The following is a 25,441-nucleotide window of genomic DNA, read 5'->3' as shown; positions in this document are numbered from 1 at the left end:
CCCATCACACTGAGAGTCTTTAGGTGCCTTTTGGCAAACTCCAAGCGGGCTGTCATGTGCCTTTTACTGAGGAGTGGCTTCCGTCTGGCCACTCTACCATAAAGGCCTGATTGGTGGAGTGCTGCAGAAATGGTTGTCCTTCTGCATGGTTCTCCCATCTCCACAGAGGAACTCTGGAGCTCTGTCAGAGTGACCATCGGGTTCTTAATCACCTCCCTGACCAAAGGCCCTTCTGCCCCGATTGCTCAGTTTGGCCGGGCGGCCAGCTCTAGGAAGAGTCTTGGTGGTTCCAAACTTCTTCCATTTAAGAATGATGGAGGCCACTGTGTTCTTGGGGATCTTCAATGCTGCAGACATTTTTTGGTACCCTTCCCCAGATCTGTGCCACGACACAATCCTGTCTCGGAGCTCTACGGACAATTCCTTCGACCTCATGGCTTGGTTTTGCTCTGACATGCAGTCAACTGTGGGACCTTTATATAGACAAGTGTGTGCCTTTCCAAATCATGTCCAATCAATTGAATTTACCACAGATGGACTCCAATCAAGTTGTAGAAACATCTCAAGGATGATCAATGGAAACAGGATGCACCTGAGCAAAATTTCGAGTCTCATAGCAAAAGGTCTGAATACTTATGTAAATAAGGTATTTCCATTTTATATTTTTTATAAATGTGATAAAATGTCAGAAAATCAGTTTTTCGCTTTGTCATTATGGGGTATTATGTGCAGATTGCTGAGGTTTTTTATTTAATTGAATCCATTTTAGAATAAGGCTGTAACGTAACAAAATGTGGAAAGGGGTCTGAATACTTTCAGAATGCAATGTCTAATGGCATACACCGCTAAACACATACAGTGTATATATATATATAGTTTATGGTTTAGGTCCATAGCGTCCAATTGGATGATGCATGGCGGCCATTTTCTACCCACCTGTTGATGTCGTTGATGTAAGCGTCTGTGAGCACTATGCGGGTCCCTGCTCCCCCTCCCCCTCCCCCTGTCCCTCTCTCGAGGTCAGAGGTTGGAGGATAGAGGTCTCGCCGGTCGATGACATGTCGCACGGCGCTCTGCCACATCACACGTTTCCTCCGCAGGCTTGAGGAGGAAATGGCGGGACTGATGTGTACAGAAAGGACTGGCGGCTGCAGTGTGATGTCACTGGAGCGCCGCGGCTCGCACCTACTCTCCTCCCCTGCACAGGTCGCCATGACTACGCCGTTCTGGACCGCCACGTTGAGGTGATTTGGTCCAGGAGTAGGGGGTTCAGAACGTCCAAGGATGTGTTAGAGACTGAGAGTGAGAGACAGCCTGCATGGAAAAAGTGCATGGACAGAGTTAAAGGATTATTTTCCTATTTCTGAAGTAAATCTATATTTTTTTTATGTACAGTTGAAGTCGGAAGTTTACATACACCTTAGCAAAAATACATTTAAACTCAGTTTTTCACAATTCCTGACATTTAATCCTAGTAAAAATTCCCTGTCTTAGGTGAGTTAGGATCACTACTTTATTTTAAGAATGTGAAATGTCAGAATAATAGTAGAGAGATTTATTTATTTCAGCTTTTATTTCTTTCATCACATTCCCAGTGGGGTCAGAAGTTTACATACACTCAATTAGTATTTGATAGCATTGCCTTTAAATTGTTTAACTTGGGTCAAATGTTTCGGGTAGCCTTCCACAAGCTTCCCACAATAAGTTGGGTGAATTTTGGCCCATTCCTCCTGACAGAGCTGGTGTAACTGAGTCAGGTTTGTAGGCCTCCTTGCTCGCACACACTTTTTCAGGTTCTGCTCACACGTTTTCTAAGGATTGAGGTCAGGGCTTTGTGATGGCCACTCCAATACCCTGACTTTGTTGTCCTTAAGCCATTTTGCCACAACTTTGGAAGTATGCTTGGGTTCATTGTCCATTTGGAAGACCCATTTGCGACCAAGCTTTAACTTCCTGACTGATGTCTTGAGATGTTGCTTCAATATATTCACATAACTTTCCTTCCTCATGCCATCTATTTTGTGAAGTGCACCAGTCCCTCCTGCAGCAAAGCAACCCCACAGCATGATGCTGCCACCCTTGTGCTTCACGGTTTGGATGGTGTTCTTCGGCTTGCAAGCTAACCCCTTTTTCCTCCAAACAATGGTCATTATGGCCAAACAGTTCTATTTTTGTTTCATCAGACCAGAGGACATTTCTCCAAAAAGTACGATCTTTGTCCCCATGTGCAGTTGCAAACCGTAGTCTGTCTTTTTAATGGCGGTTTTGGAGCAGTGGCTTCTTCCTTGCTGAGCGGCCTTTCAGGTTATGTTGATATAGGACTCGTTTTACTGTGGATATAGATACTTTTGTACCTGTTTCCTCCAGCATATTCACAAGGTCCTTTGCTGTTGTTCTGGGATTTATTTGCACTTTTTGCACCAAAGTAAGTTCATCTCTAGGAGACAGAACGCGTCTCCTTCCTGAGCGGTATGACGGCTGCTTGGTCTCATGGTGTTTATACTTGCGTACTATTGTTTGTACAGATGAACGTGGTACCTTCAGTCGTTTGGAAATTGATCCCAAAGATGAACCAGACTTGTGGAGGTCTACAATTTTTTTTCTGAGGTCTTGGCTGATTTCTTTAGATTTTCCCATGATGTCAAGCAAAGAGGCACTGAGTTTGAAGGTAGGCCTTGAAATACATCCACAGGTACACCTCCAATTGACTCAAATGATGTCAATTAGCCTATCAGAAGCTTCTAAACCCATGACATCATTTTCTGGAATTTTCCAAGCTGTTTAAAGGCACAGTCAACTTAGTGTATGTAAACTTCTAACTAACTGGAATTGTGACACAGTGAATTATAAGTGAAATAATCTGTCTGTAAACAATTGTTGGAAAAATTACTAATGTCATGCACAAAGTAGATGTCCTAACCGACTTGCCAAAACTATAGTTTATTTTATATATATATATATATATATATATATATATATATGTATATATATATATATATATGTGTATATATATATATATATATGTGTATATATATATATATATGTGTATATATATATATATATATATATATATATATATATATATATATACATATACATATATATACATACATATACATACATATATATATATATATATATATATATATATATATATATATATATATACACACATATATATACACATACAGTGGGGGAAAAAAGTATTAAGTCAGCCACCAATTGTGCAAGTTCTCCCATTTAAAAAGATGAGAGAGGCCTGTAATTTTCATCATAGGTACACGTCAACTATGACAGACAAATTGAGATTTTTTTTCTCCAGAAAATCACATTGTAGGATTTTTAATGAATTTATTTGCAAATTATGGTGGAAAATAAGTATTTGGTCGCCTACAAACAAGCAAGATTTCTGGCTCTCACAGACCTGTATCTTCTTCTTTAAGAGGCTCCTCTGTCCTCCACTCGTTACCTGTATTAATGGCACCTGTTTGAACTTGTTATCAGTATAAAAGACACCTGTCCACAACCTCAAACAGTCACACTCCGAACTCTACTATGGCCAAGACCAAAGAGCTGTCAAAGGACACCAGAAACAAAATTGTAGACCTGCACCAGGCTGGGAAGACTGAATCTGCAATAGGTAAGCAGCTTGGTTTGAAGAAATCAACTGTGGGAGCAATTATTAGGAAATGGAAGACATACAAGACCACTGATAATCTCCCTCGATCTGGGGCTCCACGCTAGATCTCACCCCGTGGGGTCAAAATGATCACAAAAACGGTGAGCAAAAATCCCAGAACCACACGGGGGGACCTAGTGAATGACCTGCAGAGAGCTGGGACCAAAGTAACAAAGCCTACCATCAGTAACACACTACGCTGCCAGGGACTCAAATCCTGCAGTGCCAGACGTGTCCCCCTGCTTAAGCCAGTACATGTCCAGGCCCGTCTGAAGTTTGCTAGAGTGCATTTGGATGATCCAGAAGAGGATTGGGAGAATGTCATATGGTCAGATGAAACCAAAATAGAACTTTTTGGTAAAAACTCAACTCGTCGTGTTTGGAGGACAAAGAATGCTGAGTTGCATCCAAAGAACACCATACCTACTGTGAAGCATGGGGGTGGAAACATCATGCGTTGGGGCTGTTTTTCTGCAAAGGGACCAGCACGACTGATCCGTGTAAAGGAAAGAATGAATGGGGCCATGTATCGTGAGATTTTGAGTGAAAACCTCCTTCCATCAGCAAGGGCATTGAAGATGAAACGTCGCTGGGTCTTTCAGCATGACAATGATCCCAAACACACCGCCCGGGCAACGAAGGAGTGGCTTCGTAAGAAGCATTTCAAGGTCCTGGGGTGGCCTAGCCAGTCTCCAGATCTCAACCCCATAGAAAATCTTTGGAGGGAGTTGAAAGTCTGTGTTGCCCAGCGACAGCCCCAAAACATCACTGCTCTAGAGGAGATCTGCATGGAGGAATGGGCCAAAATACCAGCAACAGTGTGTGAAAACCTTGAGAAGACTTACAGAAAACGTTTGACCTGTGTCATTGCCAACAAAGGGTATATAACAAAGTATTGAGAAACTTTTGTTATTGACCAAATACTTATTTTCCACCATAATTTGCAAATAAATTCATTAAAAATCCTACAATGTGATTTTCTGGAAATTTTTTCTCATTTTGTCTGTCATAGTTGACGTGTACCTATGATGAAAATTACAGGCCTCTCTCATCTTTTTAAGTGGGAGAACTTGCACAATTGGTGGCTGACTAAATACTTTTTTCCCCCACTGTATACACACACACATACATACATACATACACATACCTATCATTAAAAAATATATATATTCCCCTTTATTACTTTCCAACCCCACCACCCTTTCCCTACTTGGAGTAAACTAGTGAACAACAATGCTTAGGTCTCTACTTCCAGCTTATACCTACTGTCTACATTTTATGGACACAGTCAATTTCACAATAATTATATTTTGTTTGTTTTTTCTCATTAACTTCCTCTACCCTCAACCTCTCTGATCATTTTCATGATGTCCATCCGGTTTGCTTCTATATGCCATATCTTTCTAACTGTGCTCTTTCACAAAAGCTCCCAACCTACAACCTATATACTTATTATGGACACAGTATGCTTACATTATTAGTTATCTTGTTATTATTTGTTGTTAGTTGTTATTAGTCCCATCCTTCAATTCCATTCAACACCTCCCATCTATCTTTTAATACCATCCATATAGGATTTCTATTTGCCATATATATTTCAACTGTACTGTGATGTCTTACAAAAGTTCTGAACCTTTCTATTCTCATTGTTTCTACAGATTGTGAATTGAAAATAATTTTTTTTGCTAAAAGTATTATTATATTATTGATCGATTGACTATGACTTTTCAGATCACCCAGTAATGCTATCTGCAAGGTTAGCGCCAGGTAAATATTGCAATCCTTTAGCCATTCCTGGACCTGTGTCCAAAAACAAGCTACAAATGGACAGTACCAAAACAAATGATCTAATGATTCTGTCTCTTCGCAGCAAAATCTGCAGAGCTGGGAAGATTGTATCCCCCATATATTTCTAAAATTCTAAGTTTTGAATCCGGTGTCGTTTTGCGTATCAGTTCATAAACACTATGCCATGGGATCGGTACGTCAAAAATCTCTTCCCAACTATTTTGCAATCTATATGGGACGGCTGTCAATCCTTTGGTCCTTAAATGAAACGGATATACTTTTTTATTTATCACAGTTTTCCTTAACCAATTATGTTCTTTAATGCAAGGCCGACAGACAAGTTCCTTACTTTCTCCCCCTTCCACTTTCCTCTTCCATTTTTGCGGTAAGGCTGCAATTATTTGGTTGTAATTTTGGGTAGAGCAGACATTTCCATATGTTTTTGTTAGCTGCATGTGCGACATAACTCCACCAGTCCTACCGATTATATCATTTACGAAGATTATACATTTTTTAAACATTTTGTCAAAAAAATATATATATTTTTTGTCAATTAGTATATTTGAGTTTAACCATAATATTTGTTGCATTATTTGTTCTGTCGTTTCTGGAGGATTAAATTGAAATTGCAACCAACTTTCTATGGCTTGTTTTAGAAATAGTGATATTTGGGAGATGGTTTCCTTTTCAAATAACTGAAAGTGAGAGGTTGTAATCTGAATAAAGGGAAAAAGGCCATTCTTGAACATTGGGTGAGACAATCTTACTAATTTGCTAGAGAACCAGTTCGGATTTAAGTATAACTTTTGTATGACTGAAGCTTTTAGTGATAGGTCTAATGCTTTAATATTTAATAATTTCTGTCCTCCAAATTCATGTTCAATATATAATAGGCTCGTTTAATTTTGTCTGGCTTGCCGTTCCAAATCAAATGGAATATTTTTTTCTCATATAATAAAACAAAAACTGTTCGCTAGGCGTAGGCAAGACCATAAGCAAATAGGTAAACTGGGATAATAGTAAAGAGTTAATCAGGGTGATTTTTCCACAAATTGACAGGTATTTACCTTTCCATGGTAGCAAGATCTTATCTATTTTTGCTAACTTTCTATTAAAATGTATTGATGTGAGATCATTTATTTCCTTTGGGATATGTATTCCGAGTATATCCACATCACCATCAGACCATTTTATTGGTAAACTACATGGTAATGTAAATTTTTTATTTTTTAGTGATCCAATACGTAATATAGTACATTTGTCATAATTTGGTTGTAATCCAGAGAGTTTAGAAAATGTATCTAGATCCTCTGAGGCTGTGGAGGGATTCTAGTTGTGGATTTAAAAGAAAACATGAATCATCAGCGTACAATAACACCTTTGTTTTTGAGCCCTGGATTTCTAATCCCCTGATATTATTGTTGGATCTGATTTTAATAGCTAACGTCTCGATGGCCACAATAAATAGATATGCCGATAGTGGACAACCTTGTTTCACTCCTCTTGACAGTTTAAAACTTTCTGAGAAATAGCCATTATTTACTATTTTACACCTAGGGTTACTATACATGATTTTGACCCATTTTATAAGAGATTCTCCAAAATTGAAATGCTCCAGGCATTTATATATAAACCCCAGTCACACTTTATGAATAGCAGGCCTGGTTTCCCAGATTTTCCATAGTGTTCTATTGTTTCCAATACTTGCCTTATATTATCTCCAATGTATCTTCCATGTAAAAAACCTGTCAGATTAGAATGAATAATATCCGACAATACCTTTTTTATTCTATGCGCTATACATTTTGCTAGGATTTTTGCATCACAACACTGAAGTGTAAATGGCCTCCAATTTTTTAAATGGACTGGATCTTTATATTTTCCACTTGTATCCTGTTTCAGTCATAATGAGATCAGACCTTCTTCTTGAGTGTCAGATAATCTACCATTTACATAGGAGTGGTTAAAACATGCTAATAACGGTCCTCTTAGTATATCAAAAAAGGTTTGGTATACCTGAACTGGTATGCCATCCAACCCTGGAGTTTCCCCGGATTTAAAGTCTTTAATTGCATCCAGAAGTTCCTCCTCTGTAATTTCACCTTCACATGAGTCTTTCTGTATGGCTGTTAATTTTACATTATCAATAGAAAAAAAATCTCTACAATTAGCTTCAGTAGGAGGAGATGGATGTGACTGATACGAAAACATATGCTTAAAGTACTTTGTTTCCTCCTTCAAAATATAATTTGGTGAATCATGGGTTACTCTGTCAATTGTAACCAGTTTCATTAAATTATTTTTGGTAGCATTCCGATGTTGAAGATTAAAAAATAATTTGGTGCATTTCCCCCCATATTCCATCCAGTTTGATAAAAAAAATATATATATTACACTTGATCTTTCTTGAGTAAGTTTCTCAAGAAATTATCATCCAATAGGCTTTGATTAAATGTTCAATATCCTCGCCCACATGGAAATTCAGTAAGAGTAATGTACAGTGGGGAGAACAAGTATTTGATACACTGCCGATTTTGCAGGTTTTCCTACTTACAAAGCATGTAGAGGTCTGTAATTTTTATCATAGGTACAATTCAACTGTGAGAGACGGAATCTAAAACAAAAATCCAGAAAATCACATTGTATGATTTTTAAGTAATTAATTTGCATTTTATTGCATGACATAAGTATTTGATACATCAGAAAAGCAGAACTTAATATTTGGTACAGAAACCTTTGTTTGCATTTACAGAGATCGTATGTTTCCTGTAGGTCTTGACCAGGTTTGCACACACTGCAGCAGGGATTTTGGCCTACTCCTCCATACAGACCTTCTCCAGATCCTTCAGCTTTCGGGGCTGTCGCTGGGCAATACGGACTTTCAGCTCCCTCCAAAGATGTTCTATTGGGTTCAGGTCTGGAGACTGGCTAGGCCACTCCAGGACCTTGAGATGCTTCTTACGGAGCCACTCCTTAGTTGCCCTGGCTGTGTGTTTCGTTGTCATGCTGGAAGACCCAGCCACTACCCATCTTCAATGCTCTAACTGAGGGAAGGAGGTTGTTGGCCAAGATCTCGCGATACATGGCCCCATCCATCCTCCCCTCAATACGGTGCAGTCGTCCTGGCCCCTTTGCAGAAATCCATCCTCAAAGAATGATGTTTTCACCTCTATGCTTCACGGTTGGGATGGTGTTCTTGGGGTTGTACTCATCCTTCTTCTTCCTCCAAACACGGCAAGTGGAGTTTAGACCAAAAAGCTATATTTTTGTCTCATCAGACCACATCATCTTCTCCCATTCCTCCTCTGGATCATCCAGATGGTCATTGGCAAACTTCAGACGGGCCTGGACATGCGCTGGCTTGAGCAGGGGGACCTTGCGTGCGCTGCAGGATTTTAATCCATGACGGCGTAGTGTGTTACTAATGGTTTTCTTTGAGACTGTGGTCCCAGCTCTCTTCAGGTCATTGACCAGGTCCTGCCGTGTAGTTCTGGGCTGATCCCTCACCTTCCTCATGATCATTGATGCCCCACGAGGTGAGATCTTGCATGAAGCCCCAGACCGAGGGGGATTGACTGTCATCTTGAACTTCTTCCATTTTCTAATAATTGCGCCAACAGTTGTTGCCTTCTCGCCAAGCTGCTTGCCTATTGTCCTGTAGCCCATCCCAGCCTTGTGCAAGTCTACAATTGTATCCCTGATGTCCTTACACAGCTCTCTGGTCTTGGCCATTGTGGAGAGGTTGGAGTCTGTTTGATTGAGTGTGTGGACAGGTGTCTTTTATACAGGTAACGAGTTCAAACAGGTGCAGATAATACAGGTAATGAGTGGAGAACAGGAGGGCTTCTTAAAGAAAAACTAACAGGTCTGTGAGAGCCGGAATTCTTACTGGTTGGTAGGTGATCAAATACTTATGTCATGCAATAAAATGCAAATTATTTACTTAAAAATCATACAATGTGATTTTCTGGATTTTTGTTTTAGATTCCGTCTCTCACAGTTGAAGTGTACCTATGATAAAAATTACAGACGTCTACATGCTTTGTAAGTAGGAAAACCTGCAAAATCGGCAGTGTATCAAATACTTGTTCTCCCCACTGTATATGCCAATTATAAGATGGTCCGACCGCATTCTGTCCCCTATCAACACTTTTTAAACTTTTGGTGCCAACGAGAATGAGATAAGAAAGAAGTCAAGACGACTAGCTTGATTGAGTCTCCGCCATGTATATCTCACTAGATCAGGATATTTAAGCCTCCATATGTCTACTAGTTCTGATGTATCCATGACATTCACGATTTCCTTAAGAGCATGAGGGTGATTGTTTGTGGTGTGATTTTCTTTACGGTCCATTGAGCTATTTAAAACAGTATTATAATCTCCCACCATAATAATATTGTCTTGAATTGCTTGCAGGGTTTATATTATATATATTGTCAAAGAAGTGTGGATCATCATTATTTGGTCTGTAAAGGTTAATGAGCCATATCGGTTTATGGTCCAATAACATATTTAAAATAATCCATCTTCCTTGCGTATCTATTTGGACAATTTGCACATTCGGATCGAAATTACTATTAATTAATATCATCACCCCTTTTGAATTTCTTTGCCCATGGGAGAAGTATATTTCGCCCCCCCCCCCCATTCCTTTTTCCACGCAACTTCATCTAGAATTGTTGAATGAGTTTCCTGTAAACAATAGATATTATATTCCTTCTCTTTGAGCCATGTAAATATTGTTCTTCTTTTGTTATTATCAGCTAAGCCAAAACTATAGTTTGTTAACAAGACATTTGTGGAGTGGTTGAAAAACGAGTTTTAATGACTCCAACCTAAGTGTATGTAAACTTCCGACTTCAACTGTAAATGTCATGTTATAGAAGGGTCCGGACACTTTTTTTGTGATTTGGCTTGTTTTTGAGAAACTTACCCCAGCCTCGATTCACTTCCTCATTGCTCGTTGAGCAGTATCATTCAGGCCCACATTAACCCTGACCCTCCCCCACCCATTCAGGCCCATATTAACCCTGACCCTCCCCCACCCATTCAGGCCCATATTAACCCTGACCCTCCCCACCCATTCAGGCCCATATTAACCCTGACCCTCCCCCACCCATTCAGGCCCATATTAACCCTGACCCTCCCCCACCCATTCAGGCCCATATTAACCCTGACCCTCCCATTCAGGCCCATATGAACCCTGACCCTCCCCCCACCCATTCAGGCCCATATTAACCCTGACCCTCCCCCTCCCATTCAGGCCCATATTAACCCTGACCCTCCCCACCCATTCAGGCCCATATTAACCCTGACCCTCCCCCACCCATTCAGGCCCATATTAACCCTGACCCTCCCATTCAGGCCCATATTAACCCTGACCCTCCCCCACCCATTCAGGCCCATATTAACCCTGACCCTCCCCCACCCATTCAGGCCCATATTAACCCTGACCCTCCCCACCCATTCAGGCCCATATTAACCCTGACCCCCCTCCCCTACCCATTCAGGCCCACATTAACCCTGACCCTCCCATTCAGGCCCATAGCCTCTTCAGAATGTAGATTTTCCCCAGCAGCCTACACACTTATCAATGACACAATTGACTGGCTTTTAGTGCAGGGAGAACTAAGTAGACACGTTACTCCACAGATGATGATGATGATGATGATGATGATGATGAGGGGGACATGCCTTGACGTGTTTTACATGGAGGGAGACTAGTGGCTACTCTGGCTACTGCTACACAGATAGAGCACCGCAGACAGTTAGCATGTGGAATTACAACCCTAACACCAGATCTTCTCTGCCGATCATATTTAAAGTATAAATATGTGAGGTCAAATGTTATGCGCGTGCGTGTGTGTGTGTGTGTGTGAGTGTGTGTGTGTCATGAGGACAGGGGGTGTAACCTACCATAGTGGATGAGTTGGTGGTGATGAGGCGTGTACATCCAGCACGGGAGCATGTCGTCTACTCATGAGATCTAGAATTCAGCGTGGTAGTTGTATGGTACGACACGACTCTTCCATCAGACACCAGTTAACCTGTTCCTGCTCAGAACAACGTCATCTTTGCCTCCATGTTTTCTACTCCATGTTATTTTTCATACACCACTTCAGAAGAACAACCTTTTCAAAACTACTCGTCTTTTCTTCACCTTTCAGTCTTCCAGTCTTCTTCTTCTTCTTCTTCTTCTTCTTCTTCTTCAGTCCTCTTTCTCCTCTTTCCCCTTCCCTTCCTGTTTCTCTGCTAACCGATTTAGTGATCAGTTAACCGTCTCCCTCTCACAACCTTCTATCCCGTCAGATATATTTTTAATCCAGAAAATATTCAGCTTGGGGCAAAAAGCGAAACAGAGCCAGTCCAATCCAGTCGGGTCCAGTGGATAGATAAGTAACTGTAATGTATTAAAGTAAGGTTAGGTAAAGGCTGGCGCTTGCATCCCGTCACAGAGGGGGAAAGGGTTTAGTGGCTTTGCTCTTAGCCCTGAGCCAAGGTAATGAGACGATTGGCTGACCAGATGGGCCCAAAGCTCCCTGCCTTGCCCTTCCCTGACCTGCTCTGCTCTGGGCCTGGCTGTGTGCGTGTACTGCACCATGACTTTGGCTCCACTAATCCACAGAGAGACAAACAGAAAGGGAAAGGAGAGATGAAGAAGCATCATTTTTAATGAAGAAGAAACTACACTATGAATCAAAGATACATTACATAATAGTAAATAATTGTAAAAAGCTTTGGAGCACCTAAAATTACATTTTGGGAAAAAAGGCAAACTCAGCTCCATCATTCATTGAATCAGATGGCTCATTCATCACAAAACCGACTGATATTGCCAACTACTTGAATTATTTTTTTTATTGGCAAGATTAGCAAACTTAGGCATGACATGCCAGCAACAAACGCTGACACTACACATCCAAGTAATTTATATCTGACCAAATTATGAAAGACAAGCATTGTAATTTTGAATTCCGTAAAGTGAGTGTGGAAGAGGTGAAAAAACTATTGTTGTCTATCAACAATGACAAGCCACCGGGGTTTGACAACTTGGATGGAAAATTACTGAGGATAATAGTGGACGTTATTGCCTCTCCTATTTGCCATATTTTCAATCTAAGCCTACTAGAAAGTGTGTGCCCTCAGGCCTGGAGGGAAGCAAAAGTCAAGAATAGTAAAGCCACCTTTACTGGCTCAAATAGCCGACCAATCAGCCTGATACCAACACTTAGTAAACGTTTGGAGAAAATGGTGTTTGACCAGATACAATGCTATTTTACAGTAAACAAATTGACAACAGACTTTCAGAATGCTTATAGGGAAGGACATTCAACAAGCACAGCACTTACACAAATTACTGATGATTGGCTGAGAGAAATTGATAATAAAAAATATTGTGGGGGCTGTTTTGTTAGACTTCAGTGCGGCTTTGGACATCGATCATAGTCTGCTGCTGGAAAAACAAGCTTTACACCCCCTGCTATATTGTGGATAAAGAGTTACCTGTCTAACAGAACACAGAGGGTGTTCTTTAATGGAAGCCTCTCCAACATAATCCAGGTAGAATCAGGAATTCCCCAGGGCAGCTGTCTAGGCCCCTTACTTTTTTCAATCTTTACTAACGACATGCCACTAGCTTTGATTAAGCCAGTGTGCCTATGTATGCGGGTGACTCAACACTATACACGCCAGCTACTACAGCGACTGAAATGACTGCAACAATTAACAAAGAGCTACAGTTAGTTTCAGAGTGGTTTGCAAGAAATAAGTTAGTCCTAAATATTTCTAAAACTAAAAGCATTGTATTTGGGAGAAATCATTCACTAAACCCTAAACCTCCACTAAATCTTGTAATAAATAATGTGGAAATTGATCAAGTTGAGGTGACTAAACTGCTTGGAGTAACCCTGGATTGTAAACTGTCATGGTCAAAACATATTGGTACAACAGTAGCTAATATGGGGAGAAGTCTGTCCATAATAAAGTGCTGCTCTACCTTCATAACAGCACTAACAAGGCAGGTCCTACAGGCCCTAGTTTTGTCGCACCTGGACTACTGTTCAGTCGTGTGGTCAGGTGCCACAAAAAGGGACTTAGGAAAATTGCAATTGGCTCAGAACAGGGCAGCACGGCTGGCCCTTGGATGTACACAGAGAGCTAACATTAATAATATACAGTGGGGAGAACAAGTATTTGATACACTGCCGATTTTGCAGGTTTTCCTACTTACAAAGCATGTAGAGGTCTGTAATTTGTATCATAGGTACACTTCAACTGTGAGAGACGGAATCCAGAAAATCACATTGTATGATTTTAAAGTAATTAATTTGCATTTTATTGCATGACATAAGTATTTGATCACCTACCAACAATTAAGAATTCCGGCTCTCACAGACCTGTTAGTTTTTATTTAAGAAGCCCTCCTGTTCTCCACTCATTACCTGTATTAACTGCACCTGTTTGAACTCGTTACCTGTATAAAAGACACCTGTCCACACACTCAATCAAACAGACTCCAACCTCTCCACAATGGCCAAGACCAGAGAGCTGTGTAAGGACATCAGGGATACAATTGTAGACCTGCACAAGGCTGGGATGGGCTACAGGACAATAGGCACACAGCTTGGTGAGAAGGCAACAACTGTTGGCGCAATTATTAGAAAATTGAAGAAGTTCAAGATGACGGTCAATCACCCTCGGTCTGGGGCTCCATGCAAGATCTCACCTCGTGGGGCATCAATGATCATGAGGAAGGTGAGGGATCAGCCCAGAACTACACGGCAGGACCTGGTCAATGACCTGAAGAGAGCTGGGACCACAGTCTCAAAGAAAACCATTAGTAACACACTACGCCGTCATGGATTAAAATCCTGCAGCGCACGCAAGGTCATCCTGCTCAAGCCAGCGCATGTCCAGGCCCGTCTGAAGTTTGCCAATGACCATCTGGATGATCCAGAGGAGGAATGGGAGAAGGTCATGTGGTCTGATGAGACAAAAATAGAGCTTTTTGGTCTAAACTCCACTTGCCGTGTTTGGAGGAAGAAGAAGGATGAGTACAACCCCAAGAACACCATCCCAACCGTGAAGCATGGAGGTGGAAACATCATTCTTTGGGGATGCTTTTCTGCAAAGGGGACAGGACGACTGCACCGTACTGAGGGGAGGATGGATGGGGCCATGTATCGCAAGATCTTGGCCAACAACCTCCTTCCCTCAGTAAGAGCATTGAAGATGGGTCGTGGCTGGGTCTTCCAGCATGACAACGACCCGAAACACACAGCCAGGGCAACTAAGGAGTGGCTCCGTAAGAAGCATCTCAAGGTCCTGGAGTGGCCTAGCCAGTCTCCAGACCTGAACCCAATAGAAAATCTTTGGAGGGAGCTGAAAGTCCGTATTGCCCAGCGACAGCCCCGAAACCTGAAGGATCTGGAGAAGGTCTGTATGGAGGAGTGGGCCAAAATCCCTGCTGCAGTGTGTGCAAACCTGGTCAAGACCTACAGGAAACGTATAATCTCTGTAATTGCAAAGAAAGGTTTCTGTACCAAATATTAAGTTCTGCTTTTCTGATGTATCAAATACTTATGTCATGCAATAAAATGCAAATTATTTACTTAAAAATCATACAATGTGATTTTCTGGATTTTTGTTTTAGATTACTTCTCTTACAGTTGAAGTGTACCTATGATAAAAATTACAGACCTCTACATGCTTTGTAAGTAGGAAAACCTGCAAAATCGGCAGTGTATCAAATACTTGTTCTCCCCACTGTACATGTCAATCTCTCCTGGCTCAAAGTGAAGGAGAGATTGACTTCATCACTACTTGTATTTATGAGATATATTGACATGTTGAGTGCACCGAGCTGTCTGTTTGAAATACTGGCGCACAGCTCGGACACCCATGCATACCCCACAAGACATGCCACCAGAGGTCTCTTCACAGTCCCCAAGTCCAGAACAGACTATGGGAGGCGCACAGTACTACATAGAGGCATGACTACATGGAACTCTATTCCACATCAGGAAACTGATGCAAGCAGTAAAATTAGATTTAAAAAACAGACAACAATATACCTTATGGAACAGCGGGGACTGTGAAGCAACACAAACACAGACACAGACACATGCATACACACACACGATAACATACGCACTATACACACACGTTACACATGGATGTTGTACTGTAGATATGTGGTAGTGGTGGAGTAGGGGCCTGAGGGCACACAGTGTGTTGTGAAATCTGGGAATGTATTGTAATGTTTAAAAAAAAAAAATTATGAACTGCCTTAATTTTGCTGGACCCCAGGAAGATTAGCTGCTGCCTTGGCAGAAACTAATGGGGATCCATAATAAATACAAATACGAAACAGTAAGCCTTGCACTGAGCATACACACAGCAGTAGACTGGGTTCGAGAACCTCATGTGCTCTCTCCTCGCCGCCTCCTCAAAATTCATTGGATGACAAGGTCCCTCGTCTCTGACCTTTTTAAGGAGTCCATAAAAATACAATTGAGATTCTCCCACAGTTTCAATAGATAGTGGAAAGGTTAGTTAGAGAACTGTGTCAACGTGAACACTGCTGTGTCTCCCACTGAGATCCGTGGCAGGCTGCACCGAGGTCAGTGGCAGGGTGTGTCAGTCGTCCAGTCATGGTTAGACTGACACTAAGTGAAGCCACCAGTCTAAATAAAGCTGACTGACGTATCTGGCTGTGTGTGTGTGTGTGTGTGTGTGTGTGTATAATCAGATGGCAGTGTGCCTGACTTGCTTTAATCAGCCTGATCAGCCTTTTATCCAGATTATACCCAGCATGCCATGAGGTCAGGGGCCACCCAATCACATCCTGTCACCAAGAGGCCAGCCTCTCTACACACACATATGGAACAAGCAGTGTGGTTTTTCTGTTTCTTATACCAAAACAAAACCGACACAGTAGCAGCACGCAGCACATATTAACCCAGTGGATGTCACAGGAAGGCCATAAAAGACAATCAAGGACCTCAGCCACCCGAGCCGCGGCCTGTTCACCCCGCTATCATCCAGAAGGTGAGGTCAGTACAGGTGCATCAAAGCTGGGACCGAGAGAGAATGAAAAACAGCTTCTATCTCAAGGCCATCACACTTAAATAGACATCACTAGCTGGCCTCCACCCAGTACCCTGCTGTGAACTTAGTCACTGTCACTAGCCGGCTACCACCCGGTTACTCAACCCTGCACCTTAGAGGCTGCTGGCCTATGTAGATAGACATCGAATCTGAGAGGGATTCCGGTTTTCCTGACTATTCCTTCCTGATTATGGGAATCTTGCAACCGGGATTTCTGGAAAACCTGGGAATTATGGGAAAGTTACCAGAACTTTGCAACCCTAGGGATAAGTATTTAAAGGATGAGGCCAAGCTTGTCCAGCGGGGAGAGTAGGGACTGTAGTCTAGTATGGACCAGCCCTGCAAGATGCACAACCAACATTTCTGACATGTCCGAAAATTATCGGGTCATCCGACAAAAGGTCTGGAGAACGGAACAGCCGTCATCGGTGCGTCCTCGACCCGCTCAAACTACGAGAGTCCCGACCTACTGATCCTAGCCCAAGTTCATAGCATTTCATAAAAATGTAATCTGGGACGGCAAAAACGTGGCGAAATCGCATAGTGTATGTTCAGCATTACCCACCTTTATTCCAACCATTCATGTCTACAGCACCTGTAGCTATTGTTCAGGGCGTCAGGTTTGTGCGGCATGCTGATGCTGACTTTTCTTTATCTCAACAAGCTGCTTGAACGCTCTGGACCAAAGCTAACACATCTAGTTAGTGGTAATGGATACAGTCACATATCTGGATATTATTTTGGAGAATATCGCAATATAATTATTGCGCTGGTTGGCTGTACCTGCACCAAAACTCCAGTATTTTTCCTTCATAGCTTGTTCTCCATCTCCTTTTTAAATAGAGGGGCCAATTAGTTTTCAGCACTTTTACTTCCATGACTGATCAAAACTTGTTTTCATATCGTTTCGGCACCTAAGTATCGTGACAATTTCATATTGTGAGATCCCTGGCAATTCCCAGCCGTACTGGTTAGGAGCAAGCTAATGACTTACCCAGTCGTCCATTGACTTCTCTCTCCAGTGTGTGAAAGATGACAGTTGTTTAAAGCATTGATAAGTCTTCCTTACACAGAGAGACAGAGTTTCTGTGGCACATCATCAGTAATGACATTATAAAACTCTGTTGTAGCAAAATGTCATGGCATCTGGTGGGAAGGGTTGGAGAGCAGGGACGGGGGAAAGGGTTGGTTTTGCTGATTGGGAGAGGGCAGAAAAGGCTGATGACATTCTGGGGCGAGGGGTCAGGGGTCAGGGTGGAGGGTAGAGCATTGACCGGAGTCCCTTGCTGGCGTTGATTGGCGGAGCGTCTACTTGATGTTCTTGAGCAGGGAGGTGCGAGCGTTCACCACGGCCTTGAAGGCATCCTCACTGCCCGGGGCAACGCACTTATCCGGATGGAGCAGCACTGCCAGCTTCCTGTACGCCTTGTTAACCTCCTCCCTGGAAACACAAACAAAGTTTGGAACCAAAGTTAGACCAAGAGGAAGGCGCTGTTGAAGCTGCCATGTGTGTGTGTGTGTGTGGAAGAGTTGATTGTCAGGTCGACGGAGTAATGAGATTCTCCACTGTCTCCTAATCCTCTCGCTAAATCCAAGCCCCCAATCCCCTCCACAGACACACCTAGCTGCCTCATATATCAGGGAAGATAGAAATTACTGAGAGAAGTCTGTTTTTTTGAGCGAGAGAGAGAGCGAGAGAGAAAGAGAGAGAGAAAGAAAGAGAGAGGTAGAGAGAGAGAGATAGTCCCATAGAAATATAATCTCATTCTAGTTCTGCTGTTACTCCCTTCTTTGGTCCCACTTGGTTTGGGTAGTCCAGATAGTCCCATATAGATGATCTACAGATGGTCATACTATCTGTTGATAAGCAACTGCTTGCTACGGTTACAGTTATGGTTAGGTTTAGAATAAGGGATAGGGCTAGGGTAAGAGTTAAGGTTAGGGTTAGGATAAGGGTTAAGGTTAGGGTTAGTTAGTAGGTTAAATGTCACTGATACTGTAGATGCTCTACAGACTATCCAAATAAAGTGTTACCCCTTCTTTTGCCAATATGAACCTGTCATGTCAATAAACACATTTCATTTAATTGAGAGGGAGTGCAGATCAGATCGGGTAGGATGAATCGAGAGGGAGTGCAGATCAGATCGGGTAGGATGAATCGAGAGGGAGTGCAGATCAGATCGGGTAGGATGAATCGAGAGGGAGTGCAGATCAGATCGGGTAGGATGAATCGAGAGGGAGTGCAGATCAGATCGGGTAGGATGAATTGAGAGGGAGTGCAGATCAGATCGGGTAGGATGAATCGAGAGGGAGTGCAGATCAGATCGGGTAGGATGAATCGAGAGGGAGTGCAGATCAGATCGGGTAGGATGAATCGAGAGGGAGTGCAGATCAGATCGGGTAGGATGAATCGAGAGGGAGTGCAGATCAGATCGGGTAGGATGAATTGACAGGGAGTGCAGATCAGATCGGGTAGGATGAATCGAGAGGGAGTGCAGATCAGATCGGGTAGGATGAATTGAGAGGGAGTGCAGATCAGATCGGGTAGGATGAATCGAGAGGGAGTGCAGATCAGATCGGGTAGGATGAATCGAGAGGGAGTGCAGATCAGATCGGGTAGGATGAATTGAGAGGGAGTGCAGATCAGATCGGGTAGGATGAATCGAGAGGGAGTGCAGATCAGATCGGGTAGGATGAATCGAGAGGGAGTGCAGATCAGATCGGGTAGGATGAATCGAGAGGGAGTGCAGATCAGATCGGGTAGGATGAATCGAGAGGGAGTGCAGATCAGATTGTGGAGGATAGGATAGCGTGACAGAGTGGGCTGTTCGAGTGGGACTGCATGGTAACATGTTAACAGGGTCTAATTGCAGTAATAGACGGAAGGGGTTAAGAAGAGATGATCTTTCCTCCTCCTGATCTTCTTAAACCCTTGCTTCAACCTGACTGAGGCCCTGTTGTCATAACAACCTCTAGGCCCTAGACACTTATCTAAGAGTGATTGGACAGGTCATTGTGTCATTCTGAGTGATTGGACAGTTCATTGTGTCATTCTGAGTGAACGGACAGGTCATTGTGTCATTCTGAGTGAACGGACAGGTCATTGTGTCATTCTGAGTGAACGGACAGGTCATTGTGTCATTCTGAGTGACTGGACTGGTCATTGTGTCATTCTGAGTGACTGGACAGGTCATTGTGTCATTCTGAGTGATTGGACAGTTCATTGTGTCATTCTGAGTGACTGGACAGGTCATTGTGTCATTCTGAGTGAACGGACAGGTCATTGTGTCATTCTGAGTGACTGGAGAGTTCATTGTGTCATTCTGAGTGATTGGACAGTTCATTGTGTCATTCTGAGTGAACGGACAGGTCATTGTGTCATTCTGAGTGACTGGACAGGTCATTGTGTCATTCTGAGTGACTGGACAGGTCATTGTGTCATTCTGAGTGAATGGACAGGTCATTGTGTCATTCTGAGTGACTGGACAGGTCATTGTGTCATTCTGAGTGACTGGACAGGTCATTGTGTCATTCTGAGTGAACGGACAGGTCATTGTGTCATTCTGAGTGAACGGACAGGTCATTGTGTCATTCTGAGTGAACGGACAGGTCATTGTGTCATTCTGAGTGACTGGACTGGTCATTGTGTCATTCTGAGTGACTGGACAGGTCATTGTATCATTCTGAGTGATTGGACAGTTCATTGTGTCATTCTGAGTGACTGGACAGGTCATTGTGTCATTCTGAGTGAACGGACAGGTCATTGTGTCATTCTGAGTGACTGGAGAGTTCATTGTGTCATTCTGAGTGATTGGACAGGTCATTGTGTCATTCTGAGTGAACGGACAGGTCATTGTGTCATTCTGAGTGACTGGACAGGTCATTGTGTCATTCTGAGTGACTGGACAGGTCATTGTGTCATTCTGAGTGAATGGACAGGTCATTGTGTCATTCTGAGTGACTGGACAGGTCATTGTGTCATTCTGAGTGACTGGACAGGTCATTGTGTCATTCTGAGTGACTGGACAGGTCATTGTGTCATTCTGAGTGACTGGACAGGTCATTTTGTCATTCTGAGTGACTGGACAGTTCATTGTGTCATTCTGAGTGACTGGACAGGTCATTGTGTCATTCTGAGTGACTGGACAGGTCATTGTGTCATTCTGAGTGAACGGACAGGTCATTGTGTCATTCTGAGTGAACGGACAGGTCATTGTGTCATTCTGAGTGACTGGACAGGTCATTGTGTCATTCTGAGTGACTGGACAGGTCATTGTGTCATTCTGAGTGACTGGACAGGTCATTGTGTCATTCTGAGTGACTGGACAGGTCATTGTGTCATTCTGAGTGACTGGACAGGTCATTGAGGTAACACAACCCAGTTAATCAGAGGTTAATGTGGCGCTATTAACAGTCTCTAGGGAACAGGGGTCCAACTCATTCCATGGAGGGCCGAGTGTCTGCAGGTATTCACTCCTCACTTGTACTTGACTGATCAATTAAGGTAATTAATTAGTTAGGAACTCCCCTCACCTGGTTATCTAGGTCTTAATTGACTAGTTAGGAACTCCCCTCACCTGGTTATCTAGGTCTTAATTGACTAGTTAGGAACTCCCCTCACCTGGTTGTCTAGGTCTTAATTGGCCACAAATTAAAAGGAAATGACCAAAACCAGCAGAGACTCGGCCCTCCATGGAATGAGTTTGACACCCCTGGTCTAGGGGTTAGGGGTTGTTTCTGGACTGGGCCTGAGGCTCCATGTTTGACTCCTGACCCCTGGTCTTACCGTGTGGCTCCAGGTTTTACCCCCAGCATATCCCAGGAGTCCTTGCTGTTGCGTATGCGTCGGATGGTGTCGGCCTGCTCCTTGGTGAAGCCGACACTGACCTCCGCCACCGGGCGCTTCCCGCCGTTCTCACACATGTCCGTTATGGAGGAGAAAAACGCCTGGAGAACACACACAAAGATCACTACTATCTATCTATCTATCTATCTATCTATCTATCTATCTATCTATCTATCTATCTATCTATCTATCTATCTATCTATCTATCTATCTATCTATCTACACCAGGGTTGCCCAACCCTGTTCCTGGAGAGCTACCCTCCTGTAGGTTTTCACTCCAACCCCAAGTGTTACTAACCTGATTCATCTTATCAACCAGCTAATTATTAGAATCAGGTGTGCTAGATTAGGGTTGGGCAACCCTGCTGGACAATGACCCAACACACCTCCAGGCTGTGTAAGGGCTATTTTACCAAGAAGGAGAGTGATGGAGTGCTGCATCAGATGACCTGGCCTCCACAATCCCCTGACCTCAACCAAATTGAGATGGTTTGGGCTGAGTCGGACCGCAGAGTGAAGGAAAAGCAGCCAACAAATGCTCAGCATATGTGGGAACTACTTCAAAACGGTTGGAAAAGCATTCCAGGTGAAGCAAAGCTGTCATCAAGGCAAAGGGTGGCTATTTGATGAATCTCAAATTTGTTTAACACTTTTTTGGTTACTACATGATTCCATATGTGTAGTAAAAATAAAGAAAAACCCCTGAATGAGTAGGTGTTCTAAAACTTTTGTCAGTCAGTCAGTCTGTCTGTCTGTCTGTCTGTCTGTCTGTCTGTCTGTCTGTCTGTCTTGTCTGTCTTGTCTGTCTGTCTGTCTGTCTGTCTGTCTGTCTGTCTGTCTGTCTGTCTGTGTCTGGTCTGGTCTGGTCTGTCTGTCTGTCTGTCTGTCTGTCTGTCTGTCTGTCTGTCTGTCTGTCTGTCTGTCTGTCTGTCTGTCTGTCTGTGTCTGTCTGTGTGTCTGTCTGTCTGCCTGTCTGTCTATCTGTCTATCTATCTGTCTGTCTATCTATGAGGTAACCAGCTGCGTGTGTGTGTATGTGTGTACATACCTGGAACATCTCACTGATGCCCTCTCCGCTCTGTGCTGATGTCTCAAAGTAATGGAACCCTCTAGACTCCGCCCATAGCCTGCCCACTCCCTCGTCTACTACACGACGCTTAGTCAGGTCCACCTGACACACACGCACACACACGCGCACACACGCACACACACACACACACGCACGCACACACGTACACACACGCACGCACGCACGCACACACACACACGCACGCACGCACACACGCACACACACGCACGCACGCACGCACACACAAATAAAATAAAATGTTATTTGTCACATACACGTGTTTAGCAGATGTTATTGCGGCTGTAGCAAAATGCTTCCAGCGCCGACAGTGCAGTAATATCTAACAAGTAATATCTAACAATTTCACAACATATACCCAATACACACAAATCTAAGAGCTAATCATGTAAAAAAATAATACATTAAAAAAACAAAAATATCGCAAAGTTTCCTAAGAGCTAGTCGCGAGGCCGCCATCTTTGTCGGCGCCAGACGATGACTACACACACACGGTGTTAAGTCCAGTGAACCTTGTTATTGATTACTGCATTGTTGGGTTTTGACTTAGCAAGAAAGGCATTTCACTGTCCTTGTGCATGTGACATTAAAACTTGAAAAACACACACACACCTTGTTGGCACAGACGACGAAGACAATGCTCTCCATGTTAACCATGGAGCCCATCTCCTGTTTCATCTCCCCGAGCCAGCTGTCCAGCGCATCAAAACTCTCCCTCAGACCAACATCATACACCAACACCACTCCCTGGCTGTCCTTATAGAACTCATTACGAACCTACAGAGAGAGAGAAGAGAGAGAGAGAGAGAGAGAGAAGAGAGAGAGAGAGAGAAGAGGGAGAGAGAGAGAGAGAGAGAGAGAGAGAGAGAGAGAGAGAGAGAGAGAGAGAGAGAGAGAGAGAGAGAGAGAGAGAGAGAGAGAGAGAGAGAGAAGAGAGAGAGGGATAAGAGGGAGAGAAGAGAGAGAGAGAGAGAGAGAGAGAGAGAGAGAGAGAAGCAACATTTGTGACCTGTTGCCTGTTAAAAGGGCAACCATTGGAGCATAAACACCATTGTAAATACATTTTGCAACAGAATCCGTGTAATGAGGGTTAAGTGCGGATTCTGTTGCAAAATTTTCAGTCCGTGGCAAACGTTTTGCAACAGAAACCGTGAGTTTCTCCAAACAGGAGTATCTACATTTGAGTCATTTAGCAGATGCTCTTATCCAGAGCGACTTACAGCAACAATTAGGGTTAAGTGCCTAGCTCAAGGGCACAGACAGATTTTTCATCTAGTCGGCTTGGGGGTTCGAACCAGTGACCTTTCGGTTACTGGGCCAACGCTCTTAACCACTAGGCTACCTGCCGCTCTCTTTTCTATCAGACAAATGCAGGTAGGTCCTTCCCGGTTTTTATTCTGTTTGCTACCGTTTGGTTCTTAAACGGTAACCGGTTTCCATAATGAATACACCCCTGCTGTTCCTGTGGAGCAATTCATTATTACACCAGTAAGGGGTGCTGTTGTTACACAAATCATCATTGAGTCAAACACAGTAGTGAAGTGCATCTCATGTTTTCATTCAGTATAGAAACAGCAGCAAATCCACGGTAAACACACAGACAGCGTGTCTGGACATGAGGGTAAAGATGTTTTTCTGGTCAGACGTGTAAAAGTATGTTCCAGTATGTTAGAACATGACCCAAGGCATGATTTACAATATGATTTAGGTTTTAAAAATGTGTCTTTGAATGAAACTTTATTGTGCCACTACTTTGGCCAGGTCTCTCTTGAAAAATATATTTTTAATCTAACCTGATAAAAATAAAGGTCAGATAAATCTAATCAATGAGGCAGAAAGGTACTCACTGACCTCGTAGAAGAAGGGGTGTCCTGCCATGTCAAAGATATTCACTTTGATCTCCCTGTCACGCACCTGGACTCTGATGGAGAAGAAACACTCAAATCAGTCACACAGACTTCAGTAGTCTCTACAGCAGTGGTTTTCAACCTGGATTCTGATAGACACAAACACTCAATCAGTCACACAGACTTCAGTAGTCTCTATTAGCATTTACACAATATTTATTGCGTTCCCAGCGTTGATCAAAGCTCAGAACGCTTATATTCTTCTGAGTTCTAAACGGGCCTCTTTGTGAACAAGTGGAATCATGAACAGTTGTTTGTTCGTTATGTTTGCCTGCCTCCTCCTGATTGGCCCCCCAGATTAGCACATTCACCACTCTCTCAAATGCTAACTCCGCCCTCTCGTGGCACAGGACGAGGGCCTGACATGTGAAACAAACTACTCCAGCTCGGAGTCGGTAGGCAACTAAAGACGCTGCTGACAGTGGATTTGAAGATGCCGGACAGATACGATTTTTTTGTCATGTCTACAGGCATCCCCCAAACAAAGAAAACCAGACTCTTGGAGATTGATTGCACAAACTGGTAAATTGTCGCTTTTAGATATGTCAGTCAGTAAGGTGGCTAGCTGCCGACAGATACTTCTATTGCAGTACTGTTTAAGGGCTTTGGCTAGAAAGATTAAGTAAAAAGCTAATGTTAAATGGACCTCAGCAGGAGCAAAATATAGGCTACTAAGTTCTCATCATAACTTTGCTTTACAGAGAGTAGGCTCCTGAGACAGAGAGAGAGAGAGAGAGAGAGAGAGAGAGGGCGAGAGAGAGAGAGGTTAGTACAGTGGTTCCCAAACTTGGGGTCGGAGCCCCATGTGGGGTCCCTTGAGAAAATATGTACTAATCTTATTAAACAAATTAAGAACTGAAAGAAACATATATATGTATGTTTCAATATGAACATCTCCCCATGGCCTACCTTCCTACACTATATGCCTACAAAAAAATCTAATCAATACAGTTCTAAAAATGTCATACATTTTTGTTTATACTGGTGGTTGTTGGTCTCGATGGAGTTTATAGTTTCTTTTTTT

The 25,441-nt window shown here is 43.0% G+C and overlaps 1 protein-coding gene across 3 annotated transcripts in view; it reads right to left on the bottom strand.

Annotated features, from left to right (window-relative positions):
- Positions 1-958: 958 nt before the first annotated feature.
- LOC121544569 (dnaJ homolog subfamily C member 27) overlaps positions 959-25,441 on the bottom strand; it is a 32,633-nt gene continuing 8,150 nt past the window's right edge. The window contains exons 3-9 of one of the 3 annotated variants that reach the window (XR_005996130.2): positions 24,362-24,431; positions 23,123-23,287; positions 22,472-22,594; positions 21,364-21,524; positions 17,572-18,018; positions 11,385-12,082; positions 959-1,314 (exon numbers count right to left, since the gene is read on the bottom strand). Coding sequence is in view for 2 of the 3 variants with exons in the window: in XM_041854527.2 (XP_041710461.1) it covers positions 17,886-18,018; positions 21,364-21,524; positions 22,472-22,594; positions 23,123-23,287; positions 24,362-24,431 (652 nt within the window). In the remaining variant the exon portion in view is untranslated. Of the gene's footprint in view, positions 1,315-11,384; positions 12,083-17,468; positions 18,019-21,363; positions 21,525-22,471; positions 22,595-23,122; positions 23,288-24,361; positions 24,432-25,441 lie in introns of those variants that run through there. The other 2 variants (XM_041854527.2, XM_041854528.2) reach the window with 2 other exon arrangements.

The sequence above is a fragment of the Coregonus clupeaformis genome, unplaced genomic scaffold, assembly GCF_020615455.1.
Source record: "Coregonus clupeaformis isolate EN_2021a unplaced genomic scaffold, ASM2061545v1 scaf0032, whole genome shotgun sequence".
NCBI lineage: Eukaryota > Metazoa > Chordata > Actinopteri > Salmoniformes > Salmonidae > Coregonus > Coregonus clupeaformis.
Note: the sequence above shows the minus strand (reverse complement) of the source record. Positions and strands in the feature narration are given on the sequence as shown.